The 19,461-nt window shown below is 42.4% G+C and overlaps 1 protein-coding gene across 1 annotated transcript; it reads left to right on the forward strand.

The window, feature by feature from the left end:
- Positions 1 to 5,641: 5,641 nt before the first annotated feature.
- Positions 5,642 to 16,333, forward strand: LOC116389422 (endothelin receptor type B-like). The gene is made up of 8 exons (XM_031858106.1): positions 5,642 to 5,805; positions 11,044 to 11,539; positions 12,547 to 12,659; positions 12,780 to 12,984; positions 13,943 to 14,092; positions 14,189 to 14,322; positions 14,418 to 14,526; positions 14,631 to 16,333. Exons 2-8 carry the CDS (start codon positions 11,150 to 11,152, stop codon positions 14,769 to 14,771), a joined length of 1,242 nt encoding a protein of 413 aa, XP_031713966.1. The 5' UTR covers positions 5,642 to 5,805; positions 11,044 to 11,149; the 3' UTR covers positions 14,772 to 16,333.
- The last annotated feature ends 3,128 nt before the right edge of the window (positions 16,334 to 19,461 follow it).

Raw genomic sequence — 19,461 nt, forward strand, 5'->3', positions numbered from 1 at the left:
CTTTTCCCAAAGCATATAATATGTGATAAATAGTGCTTTAGTTGGTTCAAAATAATCCAATCGATTTACAATTCTTATAAATCTCTTCTCTAGAATGAAAATTGGATTTATATACTGTATATCCGTAATTTATGATTAAATACCCTCTTTCTATTTCAACACCAGTTATCATAATTCTGACTTGATTATTGATTTGCCAATTACAAAATTTTAGACTCTCACTTGGACATTCTTCACTCAATTTTCTCAACATTACTTTTCAACAGGACAAAGGGAGTCATCACACAGGTACAAACTATTCCTTTCTCAAGAGCAAATTTTAAGAACAAACTTAGGAAGACATTGATGAATGAGGTATACCCTCAAATAGCAGGCAGGAAAACTGTGAGAATTAGAACAATCCAGCAATGGCATGATAAGTCCACCCATCCCTCCTGTTTATCCATTTTCTTTAGGGGTTTGGGGCTGGATCCCATCTCAGAATAATTGTAACTACTGTTCTACGATGACAGGGAAGCTCTCTATCTTGACGAAGCCAAATAATTGTCCCAACACTGAAACAACAGCAAAGTGTGTAGCTGTGTATTTGGTTCGTTCTCTGTGAGACTCTCCAACTTTCCCAGCTTCAAAGCAGGCAAAGGGATTTCAACAGTGCTGCAAGACACGAGCCTAACTAATGTCATCTGCTTGGTTACACACCGAATAAGCATAGTTTCCTTGAGTGTACTTGTAAGTGCAAGATTAAAGGAGCAGTGAGATTTAGTGTCATCTAGCAGTGAGGTTGCAGATTGCATCCAACTGAATTCCCCTCGGCTCACCCCCCCCTTTTCCAAGTGTGTCGGAGAACTACGGTGGCCTTTAGGTAACGTAAACATGAAAGGCTCTCTCTCGATAACCAAAACACAATAATTCTTCATTTCAGGTGATTACTTTCTAGTAAAACAGAGTTATTCAATTTCTACCAATGAATCCCCCTAAATCCGACACACTGTTCCTTTAAGAGCATTACCATTGTACCAAAACAGCTAACTGTCATGCTACAGACTACATCAGGGTATGAACAACCAACCAAACAGGACACAGCTTCTCTGGAAAAAATATAGCCGCCAATGTTTCATTGCTCCCCAAGAAGGTGGGGCAGTACGGCAACAGCTGATCTATCCCCACTCAGCATTGGACAAAAGATGACGCGTGATTACAGTTGGATAATTTTATAGAATATAAACTAAACTAAACTAAAGGTAGCATGCAAAAAACATTTTTCGCGTTCACCATGGGCAGATCTAAACCAGTGTATCCAATAATCTCACATGTACCAACCTGCTCTCTGGGCACCATGCTCATCATCGTCTTGGTTCAATGCTTCCCAATATTGGGTGACAGACGAGTCCATGTGTACACTAGTGCTGTTCGACCATGGATGAGGCGAGGAAAAGCATCACGTACAGCCCATGTGTGGTCTCGACCCGTCAGCCCTACACCCTGCAGAGGACTGGAATTTAATCTGTCCTCAGAGAATGTGCCGACACATGCTTTTCAGTGACGGTTGAATGCCGGCCTGCTTGTTGATAGGCCAACATGGTCCAGTTAAAGTTCAGCAGAATTAACAATACTGCTTTTAATTCCAGTAGTCTGATGTGGCAATGTTGGTGTAGTTTTCCACCTCAGAGATGGTCCCTCTGCCAGGACTTTATAGGCACTGAAAGCCGAGCATAGTCCAGCTGTATCCCTAAACATATTTCTTCCCCTCAACTATGTGGATAACAACTCATGATTTAGTCCATGCCATAGGAGGAGAGATTCATGTCCTAGCTTTGAAGTGGTGATGCATGTGTGCCTTGCCCACATATTTTGAGAAGTTGCAGCAGTTCATGTCTGAACAATTTATCAGAACATCCTATTTATGGGCTAATGGCTCGCAAAGGGAGTTTGCAATGCCTGGAACGAATGATCGAAACCAGTTTCAACATTTCTTGCAGCTTCAGTGTCCAGAATGGTCTCTGGTTTGATTCCCTGGCAGTTGCTTTGGTTGTTGTTTCCCGTCTTTGTTCTGTTACCTCACACCTGTCTACTCTTTGGTTAAAGGTACAAATTGAAATACTACTCAGCAAATTTGATGTATGAGTTTACAGTCCAGCCACGGCATTCTCTCCATTGACGGATAGGTGGAAACTTCCAACATTAGGGAGAGCATTGCATCAATCATTGTTAGAGCGGAAAGTCAACTTCACAGCCATGTGGTATTAAATCAATGTCCAGAGGGGTCCGAAGTAGTAATGGTGCTACACCTCTTGCGACTTATCAGCCGGTGCAGGATGCTGGTAGTGCACGATGTCCTCATCGTCGGGGGTTGATTTGATGGCAGTAACTGAAATCGAACAGGAAGAGCAGAACTACAGTGCAGCCGTCCTCGTCCGGATTGTTGTCATAGTTGCTGAAGGTTTCTAGGTCGACACCGCCCTTTCAACAACACTGAATGGGTTCAAGCTGATTTTCTGAGCACATTTTTTCCCGAAATTTCAGCGCTGAAATATGTGAGGCTTTGAGAATCAGAGGCACGGAATCACAGAAAAAAGATGAATCTGGTACGCACGTTGTGAGCTTCAAGGCTTTGGTCCAACGGAACATCGGATGCCCGGAGAAAACACCCAGACAGCTGTGGAAGGTTGCAATAGTTTGTCTCCGTGTGCGTTGCTGTGTCTCGGGTCAGATGAAGCAAATTTTTTGTTCGCCCAAACAAATTGTTTCTCTGTTTATTTGCCTTTTCTTGTCTTTTCTGTGAAACTTAATGACAACGTCGGAGATTTAATCTGCGTGTGCGGTCACGGACCTCTGAGTAAACTCGCTCTTCCCCGCTGTGTTGATCCCTCTGTTTTCAGTATTCGATTTCTGCAAGAAAAAGCATAAACCAGTGTGAGATGGTCATGTTTATTATCATTACAGCCGTTGGTCTTACTGGCTCGGAGGAATCTTTGGGTTTGGCATCTCTCCAAACACGCTACGATCATGCACCCATTCAAACAAACATTCTCCACATTTTTTCAAAGTATTTTTCCTTGACAGACCATTACGGTGACGTTGCAACCGAATCCACCTCTAAATTATCAGAGTGCCATTTTGCTGGGCCAGCTGGAGGGAAGGAAGGCACGGGAGAACCAGAACCAGGACTGAGCGGAACAGACTGTCAGACACCGCTGCAGTAAAATGAGAGGGTTTTCTAAAGGGACTCTGGTGCTCGGAAACACTACCACTTTTGTCCACGGGGGCAACACAAAATCAAAGTTCTTTGAGGGAACTCAAAGGTTCAGGAGGTGGAGTCGACAGATGATAATGAAACAAAAAAGATTATTTCTGTGATGTAGATGGAGGTGCACATTGAGATTTGATTAACAACACAACCAGGAGGGATAATGTATTGTGTGGTTGTGTGGTTCCCAGCGAAAATATCCGTGGGTAAGTCCCTGATGAACTAATTAAGTGAAACAAAGTTCTTGTAATGTAAACTTTCTCTGAAAAGTTTGTCGCTCATTGTAAGCCTTTGCTTAACACAAGTCTCGCACATTTTGAGTTTAAATTACACTCATACAGAAACTTCTTGGCTTTATGTCTTTGCGATTAAACTCAGGCAGCAACCTCCGGGCTGAAAAGTGAAGTCAATACGGAGGTGGGGGCAACTCCTCTGGTTGTACAGAAGTCTATGAGAAAATGACTCTACTTCTCTCTTGATTTAATACTTCAGTAAACATTGTAAACATGAGTTTATGGTCTCAATCACTAGTTTCAAGTGTTCAATACAGCATGATATTGATTTGGTAAATTATGGTCCAATTTAGTGTAAAATAAACCATAAAGTAGGATACGCATTAGGGCAGGGCTACCTTGTGATTGACAGGTCGCTACCTCGGCGTTGTCTGGTTTTGGAGTTGTCCCTGTTTTCACTTTTCAAAAACTGTGTTTCTTAAAATGATGTTGTAAGTTATCCCCTATATCTGAATAGTCTTTCCAACTTCCCCTACTAAACTTAAGCTGGGAGTAACTAATGTTAATGCTAGCTTATTAGCTCTTATGCTGCGGGCAACACAGAAACTAGTGCCCATTTAATAGGCTATGTAGTTATGTTGGTGGCTTTTTTTTTTTGCAATATATTGATATGATAGTAAAAGAATAGCATGAGCAAAGAGCTAGGCCTCTACCGCCTAAGCTTATAGGAGTGTTTACCGTAACTATCTAACTGTTTCCCTCTGCCAAGGCCACAAAGACTACAGAGCAACAGGGACATCAGCACGTCATTTCTACACACACGCACACACACACACACACACACAAACAGACACGCACAGGTGCAGAGCAATGCAGTATTGAGTTGTGGAGACACAAAGCGTGTAACCATGAGTATAATAGTGATAATGTCTGCTAATGACATAAATGATGCGCCAGGAATAGTCAACCTCCCGAAATAGAGCAGGGGACGGGTGTCATTAAACAGACTCCACAGAAAGGTCCTTTGTTTGGTGTGTGTGTGTGTGTTTGGTGTGTGTGTGTGTGTGTGTGTGCGTGCGTGCGTGTGTGTGTGCATGTGTGTGTGTGCCTGCTGGCAGTAGTGGTGGTGGCGATGGTGTTGGTGTGAGATTTAAGTGGTTGTTCCTGTTTTTTGGTGTGTCTTTGTGTCTTTATTTTGCACATGCAGTCAGTGTGTCACAAGCACTGAGAAGTGAAATGTTGTGAGTTGTTCTGAAAAGGGAACGTGCAAAACAACGTGCACACGTGCACATCCTGCAAGCAGATTGGGTCCATTTGTGTGACCGTGAGGGCGTTGCAACTTTTGAAACACTTTGAACGTGGCAGAAAATGTCAAAGTTGCAACGAGATTGAAGATAAACAATTCACAGCTGCAAGTACTTGCAGCAGTTCAAGGCAGACGTCAATGTCATCACCACTGTCACACATGAGCAAATGCACTGTCATCACCAGCAATGCCCTTGTATTCTTTATTCAATCAAAAGTTCAGAAGTTGCTCAGCAGCCACTGATTTGAAATTGAAGAGAGAAAAAAGCTAAGCGTGAAGAACCTGAAACAAGTTGTTATTCTGATGGATAAAAGCAATGTATCTGTCATAATAACATGTTTTTTAAGTAAAAACCTATTCTGGAAAAGTAGCTGCAGTCAGACATGTGAGAAATGTTTTATTGGAAGTTAAAATGTAACATCTCACCAAGCACCTGAGCAGTTTTTTGGTAAGAGCCCGGGGGAGGCAGGAGTCGGGACTGTGTGTATCTTGTGTTTTAAAGTAAGATCCTGCAAGGAAGAGCCCTGGAGGCTGAACCATTCCCATGACATCAGTCCTCTGCTGAGGATTTACAACAAGTCCGAGAACTCCACTTTCATCTCCACACGTCAGCAGCCCTGTAACCAAAATAAGTCTTTAAATGGGTGTTAAAGAAAGAGGTTGAATTAACGGAGCGTTGCGCATTTTCAGGGAAAGTAAAAGTTATAATGCGTCCTTGTTAGATGAAGTTCCGTCTGGCTGCAGACGGGAGAGGATGCTCGCATCGGTGATGTGATTGGCCCATCTCTGCAGACTCCTGGCTCGAAGCTATAAAACCCAGCACCGTCACTCTGTGCGTCAGAACGCAGCCGGAGAACAGTAGAGCGGAGAGTCCGGACGCACTGGACACACCGTGAGCTGTCGCTGCTGGAGCCCACCGAATAAACCGCAATTACTCACCAAGCACCCGGCCAATTAGCGGAACTCTGCTGGAATTATTGATCGGAAAACTTTGAACCACACCAGAACTCAGCGGTCCGGTAAGTTCGAAATTGATCACGGCATCGACCTTGATTCAGCCTAATCAAAATTGAATTGTTCGCGGTCAAGGAGCGGTTTGGACTGTTCACTTTGCGCGGAAGTAACAGCCACATGACTAAATACTGCGCCTCTTTGATTAGGGCTAAATTAATTCTGAACTGCACTGGCGCAGTGGAGAAAACTTTTAAAATAAAATAATCTCTATCCTTCTCTCTATTTATTCATCTAAATCATAGGGCTGGGGATTTTATTAACTGGTATTCTTTCGTCTGCGTGAACCATTTCACATTTTCATAATGTTAATCACACCCCGTAGAATTTAATCTATAAAAATACAGTTAACGCCCAACTGATGCAGGACCCATGCATGACTGCAGGTAATGAATTCCTGTTGCCACGTTCACGTGCCAGAAGTACACGTTCTCATACAAATATGAAGCAATTTATTTGTAATTCAAACTGGTCATTTACACGTTAGTGCATGTCTGCCATAATTGCAACCTATTGGGTGGAAAAAAAATGTTTTCTTGTAAAATCATTATTATGTGTTTGTCGAAGTTGAAAGAAGTGATGCACGAAAACAAAAAGCATCATCTTTCTATGAGGATATTGTTCTGCTTTCAGAGCAAATGCAGGGTCTGAAATTCACTTTTATAACTGCAATTCGGCTAAATTGGTCGCACACCAAATGAATGAAGTAAGGATGAATTAACATTCCTTCACTGATGAGCTCTTAAGTGTGAACTGACCACAACAAAGTGAAAGTGACTTGATGATTTGTGAATGGGGCAGTGGTAATGCAGGATACATCCTGCATTACTTCATGCATTAAATCATCACGAGTCATGCATTTGTTAAGCCAATTGCTTTATATGATTTGTTCCCTGATTATGAAGTGTTACCATTTCCCTTTTCACCATTAAAACTCATTCCGTCTGTTGCACTGGACTTGTTGAATGTTTTGTGCGCCGTTTGAAGCAGATGAGTGACTGGAGGGCCTCAGAGATGCTACCATGACTACATCATGTTACGCTGTTGAGTATAGAGTGCTTTGTTGCAGCTCATATCAGCACGGTCTGATCTGTCCGGGCTAGTCACACAGTGAGCACACTTTTTCGATTTTGTGATCTGTAGCTTAGTGCAGCTTATGTGTTGGCTTTTCACAGAGGGGCTCGGGTTAAGGTTTCCTTAAAATAAAAGCCATTGCACAAAAGAAAACCTAAGTCTCCTCCTTAAGGTTTCCTTCAAAGTTTTAACCTGTGCAGCCAAAGTAAAGAAAAAAAACTCTGACTATCATAAGTGCAACATGCCAGAGATGAATGATATGCAGAGTTTATAGTTGGGGCTGAGTGATAATTCCACATAATAATGTATCATCCTTCAGTGGAGTCATATCGTGGTGAAATGATATAGAGATATCATGAGGCACAATTACACCGTCTAAATTGATAATAAAAAGTGCAACTCACATTTTTCAAATAATTGGAATATTTTGCACCGACGTTCTTGATTAAATGAGAAAGTACTTTGCATTTTCTCAAGTTTTCAATTCAGAGTAACCAGACTATTGAATTACCAGAAAACATGCTATATCGTGATATATATATATATATGGTTATCGAGATATTAAATTATCTATAGTAGAACAGAAGATTTTGTTCATGTCACCCAGCTCTATTTAGAGTGAAAATGAAGAGAGTTCTGCGACCGGGAGAACTGCTTTAACACCACAGATATGACCTGTCAATTCAATGCCGCACCTTTGCAGTTGGATAACAGCTGCTCTTGCAGCCCCCCTGCAGTTAATGATTGCTCTACCATTTTATGCTACTGGATCTTTAAGTCAGTAGGCAAGGTATTGTTTGAATTATTTTTTCGTTGCAATTATCCTCCAAATCGTCAAAGTACGTGCTTTTCTTGTATTGTATTCCTCCAGAAGTAGAATCTTTTTTTCCTTTCACCAATTTTGTTCTCGCGTTAACCAAGGAAACCTTTTATGGGACTCTTGTGCAACACTCTTAAGTAGCCCCCTCAGGATTGATTCAACCTAAAGTATCTCACCCAGGGAGAAAAATTAAGGTGTTTCTTGCAACACTCCTGTTTCTTGCAACACTCCTCAGAGGGAACTGGCAAAAAAAACAAAAAACAATTTCAAACTTGTGAATCTACAAAAAGAACCCCAAATAAGGCTGTAAACTTTTAACTGACACAACTGTGTAATTCGGTTCAGTGGAGCTAAAACGCAGCTGGTGTTTTTCTTTTTGAATTATCCTTTCTTTTTAAAGAACAATCTGATGCATTGATGTTCGTATTTCTCCTCACATGCAGCATTCCTGTTTGGACCATAATGTGTTTCTGTTAATCCAACCTTGAGACGGGGCTTATGGTTTTCCTGTAATTGTTCTTCTTCCTACGAGGACATTTGCCTTCCCATGCATGAAGATAAACAAAACTTTTCACGGCGGTCCAGTCCTGTATGCCAAACTTCCTCAACTAGCATAGTGAGCTAACAGATGGTGGTGCTACAGCAGCCGTATGAAGTTTAAATCAAATTCATAACTACAACATGTGGGCCCAAGTGAGCAGAATTGTTCCGATGTCATGGTAGAGTGTTGTACATTTCAGTTTTAAATTGTATCCTCATGTAAGCTATTGCAGCCAATCTTTAAATACCAGTTTGTCACTTATGGAGCAATCAATCTTTGTGAAAATAAATTGCAGACCTCTCAATGTTGTCAAGATGAAGTACAAACATTCTCAGCATTTTGTCTTGAGAACTGCATTTTTGGCACTGGCTTGAAATATGCCTTTACATATGCAACCCTGGTGACTGCAGAAGTCTCGGTACGTGATCAGGACTGCCCCTTCATGTTTAGGGTCGACAGTTGGAGATCCTGGGTGATGCAGAAGGAACATGCTAATGCCAACTCAGGCATTGTCCTGTGTGGATTAGAGGCACATCAGTTCTAAGATATTTGTAATTTAAGAAATTTTAAATTACTATGGTCAAGACATTTCTGCTGACCTGTAGTAATAAGTACGTTTACTCAGGTTCTTAAGTACAATTTTGAAAGTATTAGTATTTTACTCGTAGTATTTCGATGTTATGCTACTTTGAACTTCTACTAAATCTATAAACTACAATATATTCTTTAAGATCCAACAGTAGTTTACAACTCGTGTGGCATAGTTGGGGCCCATTCTCTCGTGTCAGATGTCTATAAGTTGTTATCTGGTTATTCTTTATCTTCATCAATTTATCAAGCCACAGACCCAGTATTAGTAACAGCATTAAGCCGTTCCATCTCACAAGCTCTGGCTCAAAGTCACATTTAGGTTGTGTTTTTTCTTCTAAATACTGCGCATTTATTTCTCAAGTGTTCCTTTTAAATAGAATCCATTGTGCTTCCACCCTCCCCACATCGCTCTCTTACTGCCTCCAGGTCACTCTCGTGACTCCTGTCCTCAGGCAAAGCAACTCAGCTCTCTCTCTTTCCCCTCTTCTGATTTTTCCTTTCCTGTGTTTTCCTTTTTCCGCCAATTGTTCTTGGGAACGGCTCAGAGCATCAAACTGTCAGTCCTCTCAATCTTGGCCTCTTTTCTTGACATTCTGTTCCTGCATTTATGTGTTTCACTTTTAAAGCACCTTTTTTTTTTTATAGTTTCTCATGCTCCTCTCCCCACTAATGGCCCCTTTATTTCACCTTGCTGGTTGCCAACTTTCCACCTCTGTCTTTCTAAGAAGTGGAGCCAGCAGAGCTCAAGGTCAGAGAGGGTTTCTAAAGTCAAATCTATTAGATTTAGAGGATCAACCGGCTTAAAATCCAGCTTTCCAATTAGATCAGACAAGGCTGCTCTGACATGGCCTAATGAGGCACCATGTTGCACAACACAAAGGCATAATTCAATTTAGTTTTGTATAGCCCAAAATCACAAATTACAAATTTGCCTCAGAGGGCTTTACAATCTGTACACATGTGACATCCTCTGTCCCAGGACCCTCACATCGGAACAGGAAAAACTCCCCCAAAAAACCCCTTTAACGGGGAGAAAAGAGGACGAGACCTGTGGGACAGAGGAGGGATCCCTCTCCCAGGATGGACAGAAGTGCAATAGATGTCATGTGTACAGAATGAACAGAATTACAACACATTCAATGCATATGACAGAACCACGGCAGGAGGCAAGACCAGGTCCAGGTATAACCCGGATCCACAGGAACCTGTGAGGCGAGAAAGCACAGAGAATCTGGTGAAGAAGCAAAGTCAATAATGTGCATTAATGGTATTGGTAATATAAAATAGTAATGTGAGTAATAATAAAAGTGATATTAGCAGTGGGAGTCAGCAGGGCCATGGCGGGAGGAAGGACCAGGGTCCAATTCAGATGATACAGAGGATATGTAAGGACGAAAAATCTTTTAAAACTGATTTCTTGTGGTGTGTGTGAGTTCATCCATGTGACTTTGTGTCTGCGAACAGAATGGGCCTCTGTGTTTCTGAGCCGTATGCAGCCATGAATGCCAGTTGTGTTTGACAGTGTGTGTGTGTGTGCGTTTGCATGGTGTGTAACTGGGGTCGCAAGAAGTTTTGTAAGTGTATGCACATTCTTAGATGTGAGCATTAAAAAGCAAAGCGTTTGTCCTCGAACCTTCGCCTCTACAAACCGCTGTGTCAAAAGGTTTGCATCTGTTGTGTGTGTGTGTGTGTGTGTGTGTGTGTGTGAGATTGTGCGCCCTGATAGCGTGTCTCTAAAGATATTGCCGACATTGTAAATCATCCCGAGAAATGCCCCAGGCCATTCTGGGGGTACACATAATTCTCAAGAGGGTCAGAGCCCAGTTAGCGTCGTCTGTGAAAGAGAGTATTTCTGTCACATACACACACACACACACACACACACACAGGACACACAGAAACACTGTTCCTCATGTAACCTATAACCTCAGTTATCACTATTCCATTTGTCTCGTTTATCTTTTGCTGCTCTGTTCATTTCATCCCCTCTGTTTTCTCTTAGAATACTTTTCTACTTTTCAAAACACAAAAAAGTTTCTTTGTTTTGTTGATGGAATTCAAAGAATATCAGAATCAAAATGATTTAAAAAAACGTATTCATCCAGAACCTATTTCCTCATGAAGAAGGATCTGTTTGAATTAACTGTGCTATCGATACAGTTTGTGAACAAAACCATACACTTTTCGTATGCTGACGGTTCGTCTACTTTCTCTCTGCAGGACACCCAGAGCTCGGATCCACGCTGCCAGGCCCGGAGCGGGGCCCCCCCGATGTGTGGATGCGTGTGTGAGTGCCTTTAAAAGCGTGTGTCTGTAGACTGCCGACATGAGGGCCGTCACCGCTCTGGTCTGTCTCCTGATGGTCGCCGAGGTCGGAGCCTCTCGGTTCGCCCGCGACGCCCAGGATGGCCTCGCGGCTTCCGAGCCATCCACGAGCAATGCCTCCGTCCCGCTGCCGGCGCTGCAGCCGGGTCGGCCGCGGGGCTCCTTCCCCCCCATGTGCATAAAGCCCACGGAGATCAAGTACGCCTTCAAGTACGTCAACACCATCGTGTCCTGCCTGATCTTTGTGGTGGGCATCATCGGCAACTCAACTCTGCTCAGGATCATTTATGAGAACAAGTGCATGAGGAATGGACCCAACGTCCTGATCGGCAGCCTGGCTCTGGGGGACCTGCTCTATATCATCATCGCCATCCCCATCAATGTGTTTAAGGTGACCACATTTATCCCTCGCGTCCGTCTGTCTGGTGTCTCCTCTGCTTGTGTGACCGATGATCACTCTTTTTAACTTTTTGGAAATGAGGGTAACGTTATCAATCCATGACACAAAATCGCAACTCAACAATTTCACACATTGTGCAAAAAGTGATTTCAATTCTGTCTCTAATTTAGTGTGAAAATGTCGCCGCGCTGGACTTTCGGCAGTTTCGGATGAGCCGGTTGGAACGTCCCTCTCGGCTCATCCTGTTTATAGATGTGTTCGTTGCTGCGGTTTTGTCCCTGCGTGTCGTGTGTTTCATTGTTAACTTTTTAAGTATAGGCCCGCAGAGTTTTCCACCTCCACTGCAAGAGCCCACTCAAGCTCAAAATTGTAATAAAAGCAGACGCATGCCAACAGCTGGGGGACAACTCGAGTGCTGGGATTTGGGAAAAAAAAATCCTTTTGTTGTCCTCGTTGGCCATGCCTGATGTGAAAAGACCCAGTGGGCTCGGGTGTTAATGCCAAAATGTTCAGCTCATACTGTTTTTGGCTGCCAAAAAACAACATGTGAAACTTGTTGCACTTTCAAAACACATTTTGTTTTCCGTAAAGGTCCCGCGTTTCAGGTATTTGAGACATCATGAAGATTATAATGAGACACGGGATCCGCTGAATTGATAACAGGAGTGTTTTCTTCGAAAACTGGAAGATTTCAAAGACAACAAAACCAAAGTGTCGATTTCTATTAGTGGCTGACAAGTACAAGGCCACTCACAATAATTACATGTTTAGCCTGATTTGCTGTTAAAGACATTGTCCTTATGCTGAACTGATTTTATAACTCCTGGGAGACAAACTTGCTCACTGCACGTTTGGAGGAACTGTTGATTCTGGCTCACTGGCACAATAACAGTCTCAGGCAGGACCGCTACGCAGACCTCAAAGACGTTTGTCCATGTGTGACACTTCTCTCCTTACAAATGTCTCTCCTCTCTGTCCCCATTGTTTCTTCTCCGCAGCTAATAGCCGAGGACTGGCCGTTCGGCGTGTACATCTGTAAGCTGATGCCGTTCATCCAGAAAGCTTCAGTGGGAATCACCGTCCTCAGCCTGTGTGCTCTCAGTATTGACCGGTATGTGGTCTTCTGCTCTTCACACACACACACACACACACACACACACACACACACACACACACACACACACACACGCAAAAGTCAGTGCTGATGCTCACGTCTGTGCTGTTTGCGTAGCTACCACGCAGTGACGTCGTGGAGCAGGGTGAAGGGGATGGGCATCCCTCTGTGGAAAGCGGTGGAGGTGACTCTGATCTGGCTGGTTGCCGTGATGCTCGCGGTCCCCGAGGCGCTGGCATTCGACATGCTGGAAATGCCGTACAGAGGCAACAAGCTGCGCGTGTGTCTGCTCCATCCGGAACAGACAACCAGCTTTATGAAGGTAAAAATCCTCCGAATGTGACTCATTCTAACATTCAGTGTGTTCATGGAGTTTCAACCCAAGACGTGAAATTACAAAGTGGGTTTTTTATTTGAAACAGAAGGGTCTGGATTGCAGGAGACGGTGGAAATAAAGCATTAAGCTCTTTTCATGTGTCATTTTGAATCAGTGGATTGTAACTCGAGCTTGATGTCATTTTTCCAAAAAGACATAATTCAGCCAGAGCTGGTGGATTACTTTGAGGAGAAAATTGGAAGACTTTGTGTCAAACCAAAACAAGTCTGGAACCTATTTAGCATATTTGTGCCAAATTTCAAGTTCTGGATGTGCGATAACATCGCATAGTCAATGTAGAACATCAGGCCTTAATCATAGTGCTTTTGAACAGGTCGTGTGGTATTTAGACTTGTAATCTTGTAAAATTAATTACAGAAATTTAAATAGAACAAACATACATTAAAAAAAAAAAAACACACATTGTGACACTGTGCAGGGAATCAGACTGTTTTATTGGTTTTGCTTTTTGGTTCATTCCTTTTTTTTAAATAAATCAAAACAAATAATGGTTTACTTATTGACCGTGCAGTTTTAAGAACAGAATATCATTGCAGTAAGATAAGATATAGAATATTTTACCGTCTGTGCTATTATAAAAACAGGAAAGTGAGTTCATTCTTCAGATTGAAATTCAAGGTTGTTTTTGTCTACAGGACGTCCTGTCAAAAATCTCTGACGTAAGAATATTAGTAATAAAGTGTTTTGAGGCAGAAGTAACAATTTATACAGTTTTGATACAGTTTATCAGTTTAAACTTTGAAAGAGAGAAAAGAAATTGGCATTATACGTTTCTGCAAAACCACAGATATGTTGACTCTTTAAAAAATGTATCTAAGAAATTTCCGTAGCACTGTATCTTTTTTGTTGCACTCTTTGACTGGGTCTCTTTTTCTTTGTCCAGTTCTACCAGGATGTGAAAGACTGGTGGCTGTTCGGCTTCTATTTCTGCCTTCCGCTGGCCTGCACAGGAATCTTTTACACACTGATGTCGTGCGAGATGCTCAGTCGCAAGAAGGGCATGCGCATCGCACTCAACGACCACATGAAACAGGTACGCGTGCGAACGACTCGCTCGGATCCACTGTAGCCACGAGGCTTGTAAAGGCGGAGGCCTCAACGTTTGTCTTTTGTGTGCGTGTGTGTGCAGCGGAGGGAAGTAGCAAAGACGGTGTTCTGCCTGGTGTTGATTTTCGCTCTCTGCTGGCTGCCCCTTCATCTCAGCCGTATTCTGAAGAAAACAATCTATGACCAAAACGACCCTAACCGCTGTGAACTGCTCAGGTACCGTAGACACACCGCAAACGTCAGAGCATTGTTCTCCGCTCTGCGACTTCCTGTAGTCGTTACTGTAACCTTTGCCCTTTTCACCCGCCCAGCTTCCTGTTAGTGATGGATTACATCGGCATCAACATGGCCTCCCTAAACTCCTGCATTAACCCGATTGCCCTCTACTTTGTCAGCCAGAAGTTTAAAAACTGCTTCCAGGTAAGAGGGTACACACTGGGACTAAAAAAATATTGTGTTACTCGGAAACGCAGTCAGCAAAAAGTAAACGACTGTGTGCGTGTGTGTGTTTTCTTGTCTCGCAGTCTTGCCTGTGCTGCTGGTGCTACAGAACGTCTCCACTGGACGAACGGGGTTCAGGAGGACGCTGGAAGGGCTCCTGTCATGGGAACGGACTGGACCGCTCCAGCTCCCGCTCCAGTCAGAAATACACCAGCTCTTCATAAACACATAAACACACACACACACACACACACACAACTCTTCTGTCATACACCACACGTTCCAATCAGCTCCCACCAACGAGAAACAGCTGCCGATGCCCAACCGACCAGTGAGGAGAGAGAAAACGGAGCGAGGTGGAAGTCACTTCTACGGGACTCACAACAGACTGAAAAACCAAAAAGGTTTTGGATGGAGCCAAACTGATGAATGAAGCAACAGGACTGTACCTGTTGTAGGCCGCCATACCAACTGCAAAAAACAACGTATGATGAATACGTTCATGCTCCCGAACACTGAGACTTGTGCAGAGGACTGAACGTGTTCTCAGTGGACCAACACGATCCACACATTTATAAAGAAGGTTTAACGCCACATGTAAATATATGTACAGGATTATTTACGAGCAGACTGCAGACCCATGATTATACTGTACCTAGCCAACGTATAAAACCGTTTCCGGTAAGTTCTACCTGTTGAGGCTTTCGATACCTCACAGGGAAAGAGAGGGGAACTGTGATCCTGAGTTGTGTTCCCAAAGGTCTTTTTTTTTTTTTGTTTTATTTTTATAAAAATGCACGACTGCGCCTCGGCATATAAACACAAAAGCTAAAAATCCCACAATCAACTGCATGCTGTCGCTGAGCTCCCCGACATCCCATGTGCCCCGGTGACATGAAATGGGGCCCACTGTCACGTTGAGAACCAATCATCGAAAATCTTTTATCTGGAAATCATCGCCGCTCGGAGTCATGTGGAGGCCAACTGTTGTCCTGGAACTCTGAAAAACAGCAGATGATTCCAGTCATGCTGCACAGAGGAGATCCTTTATCAGTGCTTTCATTCTCGCAGCGTTTGTCCCACTGTGTGAGACTTAACCTCTCCTACAATGAAGCTTTTCTATTTTTCTACAAAGTAAATCACAAAAGATGTGAAGCCTGTTTAATCTCCCAGCATGAGGTGTCCATTTGTTGTTTCCAAATATTTCCCCTCCAGTGGTCATGTTGCAAACATTTTCCATGTGGCCGGAGAATGTCTTCTGAGAGCAGCTGGCGGGGAAATCGCTCCAAATATTGACCAATTTGTGTATTAAGATGCGAGCTGTTTTATTGGGGATTACATTTATATAACTTTGTAATGGTCATAGAAAATACTTAGATATACTAGTTGCTTCCTTTTAAATGTAATCGAGGTAAATGTTTTCTCTTGCAAAACCAAATCTGTGCTGAGAAACCGGACACGGTGCTTGTCCACACTGAAGTAGATTTGATTTATGTCGTATGTTCGGACAGAGTATTTCCATTTCCGCTGTAAAAGAGTGAACTGGCTGATGATGCGGTATGCGACCCATTAGGTCGTCATATGTATTTATATGGATATGTATTTCTCCCTGTTTTTAGATACATCTAGAGGCGACTGTGTACTGGAAAGTGGGACCAAGCTAAGACTTTTATAAGTAATTTTAGGTTTGAAGATCAAATGCAATGTGAATATTGGCCCTGGTGTTTTAAATCCCATTTATACTTATTTGTTGAGAGTATGCTGTAATAAATATTATTTTATAGCATTTGTGTTGTTTGAGTTATTCACTAAAATAGTGTGCATGTATTTAGGGTCATGTCCGGTCAGTTGTGATGCAGTCTCATAGTCGAGTACAAATTATTACACAATATATCTGCATACATCGAAGGTTCCCTGTGGAGTTTTTGACCTCTAATAGAGCTGTTACTTCATCTGGGTTTCACATTATTCCACTGATTGACAAGTGGCTCTCGTGCACCAACATGTGCTCCAATTCGCAGAACAAGTAGGGTGCTAGCAAGTTAACATGGATGTAAACAATGCTGGATTCAGAATTCCTAAAAAAAACTTGTGTTCTGCTGCAGGATATGACCTCATCTGAAACTTTACTTTTGGACCAATCAAGCATGTACAGAGCAGCTGGCATGCACCCTAACAGAAAGGAAGCAGAACAGCCGACTGTAAATATCCAGTTTATAGCTTTTGACTCCGATATGTATCAAGAAAAGACCTGATCCAGAGCCTTGTGTCTCCCATTATTACATTCAGCTGCAACTACATATTCTCACTCCCAATTTCACGGAGAAATACGCTTGGTCGGTGGCCACAAGCTTCAAACTGTGACGCTCTACGTACCCCTCCAGCGTCAGTGTTCTGGACGTGTCGGTGACGGCGTGTCATTAGGCTCGTTCGACTTAAGCCAGGTGTGCGCAGAATCGATCACCGGCGATCGGCGTACAATGCATGCTGGGTAGATTTGCGTCCGACTTGCTCTGACGTCATGAAAACGTGCGTAACGATGATCTCACGTGAGCGAGGCGGCCGCAGATTTTAGAGCCAGGCTATGCAGAATTGCTCTCCACCGACTGCGTGACCCCAGGGCATGATGGGAAACTTCTTGCTGTCTTCGGATCAAAGAGCTGATTGGCTCTTAGATTTTCTTTAGTGGAAAAGGTGGGCGATCGTGGCTCACTGGGTTAAGAGGGTTGTCTGGTGACCACAAGGTTGTTCGTTCGAACCATGGCCTTTGACGTGTCGCATGTCAAAGACAGCCCACTGCTCCCCATATATAGGGATGGGTCAAATGCAGAGACAAATTTATCCTTAATTAACAGGATAAATATAGTATAAAAAATTGAAATCATTATTTTCTGTCTAATTGTAATACTTAACACTAGATTGTTGGCTATTAGTCTCATATTGTGCAATAACAATAATAATATATAAGGTTATTTATTTAGCATCTGTAAATAAAGATATTTATTGAGAAAGCCTACATCCTACTTGATGTCAACATGTTTTCAGTCAGAGCACTGGAATGTGCATCGATTAATGATTGTGAAGCATCACAAAACGTATTAAAAGAAAAGCACAATTGTCACTGATGGAAACTTGCAGCGTTGCTTTTCCTCCGTGTGTAGCCTGTTTATGTAGCTGTGATGTTTGGACAGTTGGTTCAGTTTTTAAATTTCTTAAATTTACGGTTGTATGATTTAGAAATGACGCTATCTTCACATATATTTATTTATATAAATGTTTAAATAAATATGACATCCAAAAACTAAAATATGCCCAATCTTATATCCTCAATTATAATAATAACATAGTTAAATATATAAAAAGACATCCAAATTTAAAGACCAGCAATTTTGGGGTTAAGTGTCTTGCTCAAGGACACATTGACATGCTCCTAGTGTAGCCAGGGATCAAAGTGCCACTCCTCTGATTGAAGGACAGCCCTGCACTCCACTTAGCCACAGTCACCCAAGATCAGTTCTAGACTATGGCTGTGTGGCATATAGGTCGGCGTCTAAAACCTTGTTGGGAAAACTGGATGTAATACAAGCGTCAAGAATATGTAGTGGGGTCTTTAAAACAACATCTGTGCCGGCATTGCAGGTAGAAATGGGGGAAATGCCGTTGGAGTTGAGAAGAATCCAGATCATGATGACATATTGGGTCAGTTTACAAGGACATAACAACTATCCAACAATAAGTGCAATTGAGCCTTGCTGGGAACATGACAACAGGCCAACAAAGAGCTTTGGTTGGGTTGTTAAGAAGAAGGCTAGTGAATTAGGTTATAGGAGTTATTCTCCAGCTGTGGTCCAGCTGTTACTCTTTGGTTACTGCCACAGCCTGGAATTGATCTTGGCCTCCTTGAACTGATGAGAGATGAACGTGGGGGAAACTGTAAGATCTTCAAGTCATACATCAGTTACCACAATTAAATACAGATTTATGGATCTAAAGACCCTAAAACTGGTAGAACAGCAGCAGCAGCAGTAATCCCAGAATTCCATTTGGAGTGTGGGAAGAGACTTAGTGATGATTTATTTGTGTTTACATGTGAGATGATGGCCATATAGTTATTGCCTTACAGTGGGTAGAGGATGTCAGGCCAGAGAGAGTGGTGATTGCATCAGACTCATGTGCAGTGCTAACGAGTTTGACATGTTGCCACTCCAGAAGCAGAGAGGATTTACTGTTTGAAATCCATCAAATGCGGATAGCGGTTAATTTTGTGTGGGTCCATGTTGGAGTCGATGAGAAGGCGGATAAAGCAGCAAAAAGGGCTTTGAAGAGTGGGAAAAATAACGTTAATGTAAATATAGGTAAATCAGAAGCTAAAGTGGTGATTAATAACCTCTTAAGCTCGGGCCCTATTTGTAGGCCTCTGCTCGAAAATAGCATACCCACACTAAAGTGACCATAGTTCTGTAACTACAAGGTCTATTTTAATAATTTTTGTTGATATAATCAGATCACAACACTTGTGAGATTGTTCAGATGGGTAATATTGTGTATATGTTGCTGGTTAATATAGTAATGAAGACATTACACAGCTCAAATTGAAAATAATCAGGTTCGCCTGAAAAAAAAGCACTTTTATTGATATAAGGTTGTTGAAATAATGCAGATATCTCCCTAAAAACTCTCCCAAATCATAGCACAACTGATCAGTAGTTGCTGAGTAAAGGTTAAAGTGGGATAAAGTGAAGAATAAGAGGCTTTAGTAGAGAGCGGTCAAGCGAGGTCATCATTTTCGAACCAGCTGTTGCAGCTCTTACATTGTACTTTTATATACTATATAACTATATATTTCACTTTTTTATCACTCATATTATTCAATACATCCAAATACAGCTGTTAGGAATCATTTTGAGATTCCTA

The sequence above is a fragment of the Anarrhichthys ocellatus genome, unplaced genomic scaffold (genome assembly GCF_004355925.1).
Source record: "Anarrhichthys ocellatus isolate YVR2014 unplaced genomic scaffold, GSC_Weel_1.0 scaffold19, whole genome shotgun sequence".
Classification (NCBI taxonomy): domain Eukaryota; kingdom Metazoa; phylum Chordata; class Actinopteri; order Perciformes; family Anarhichadidae; genus Anarrhichthys; species Anarrhichthys ocellatus.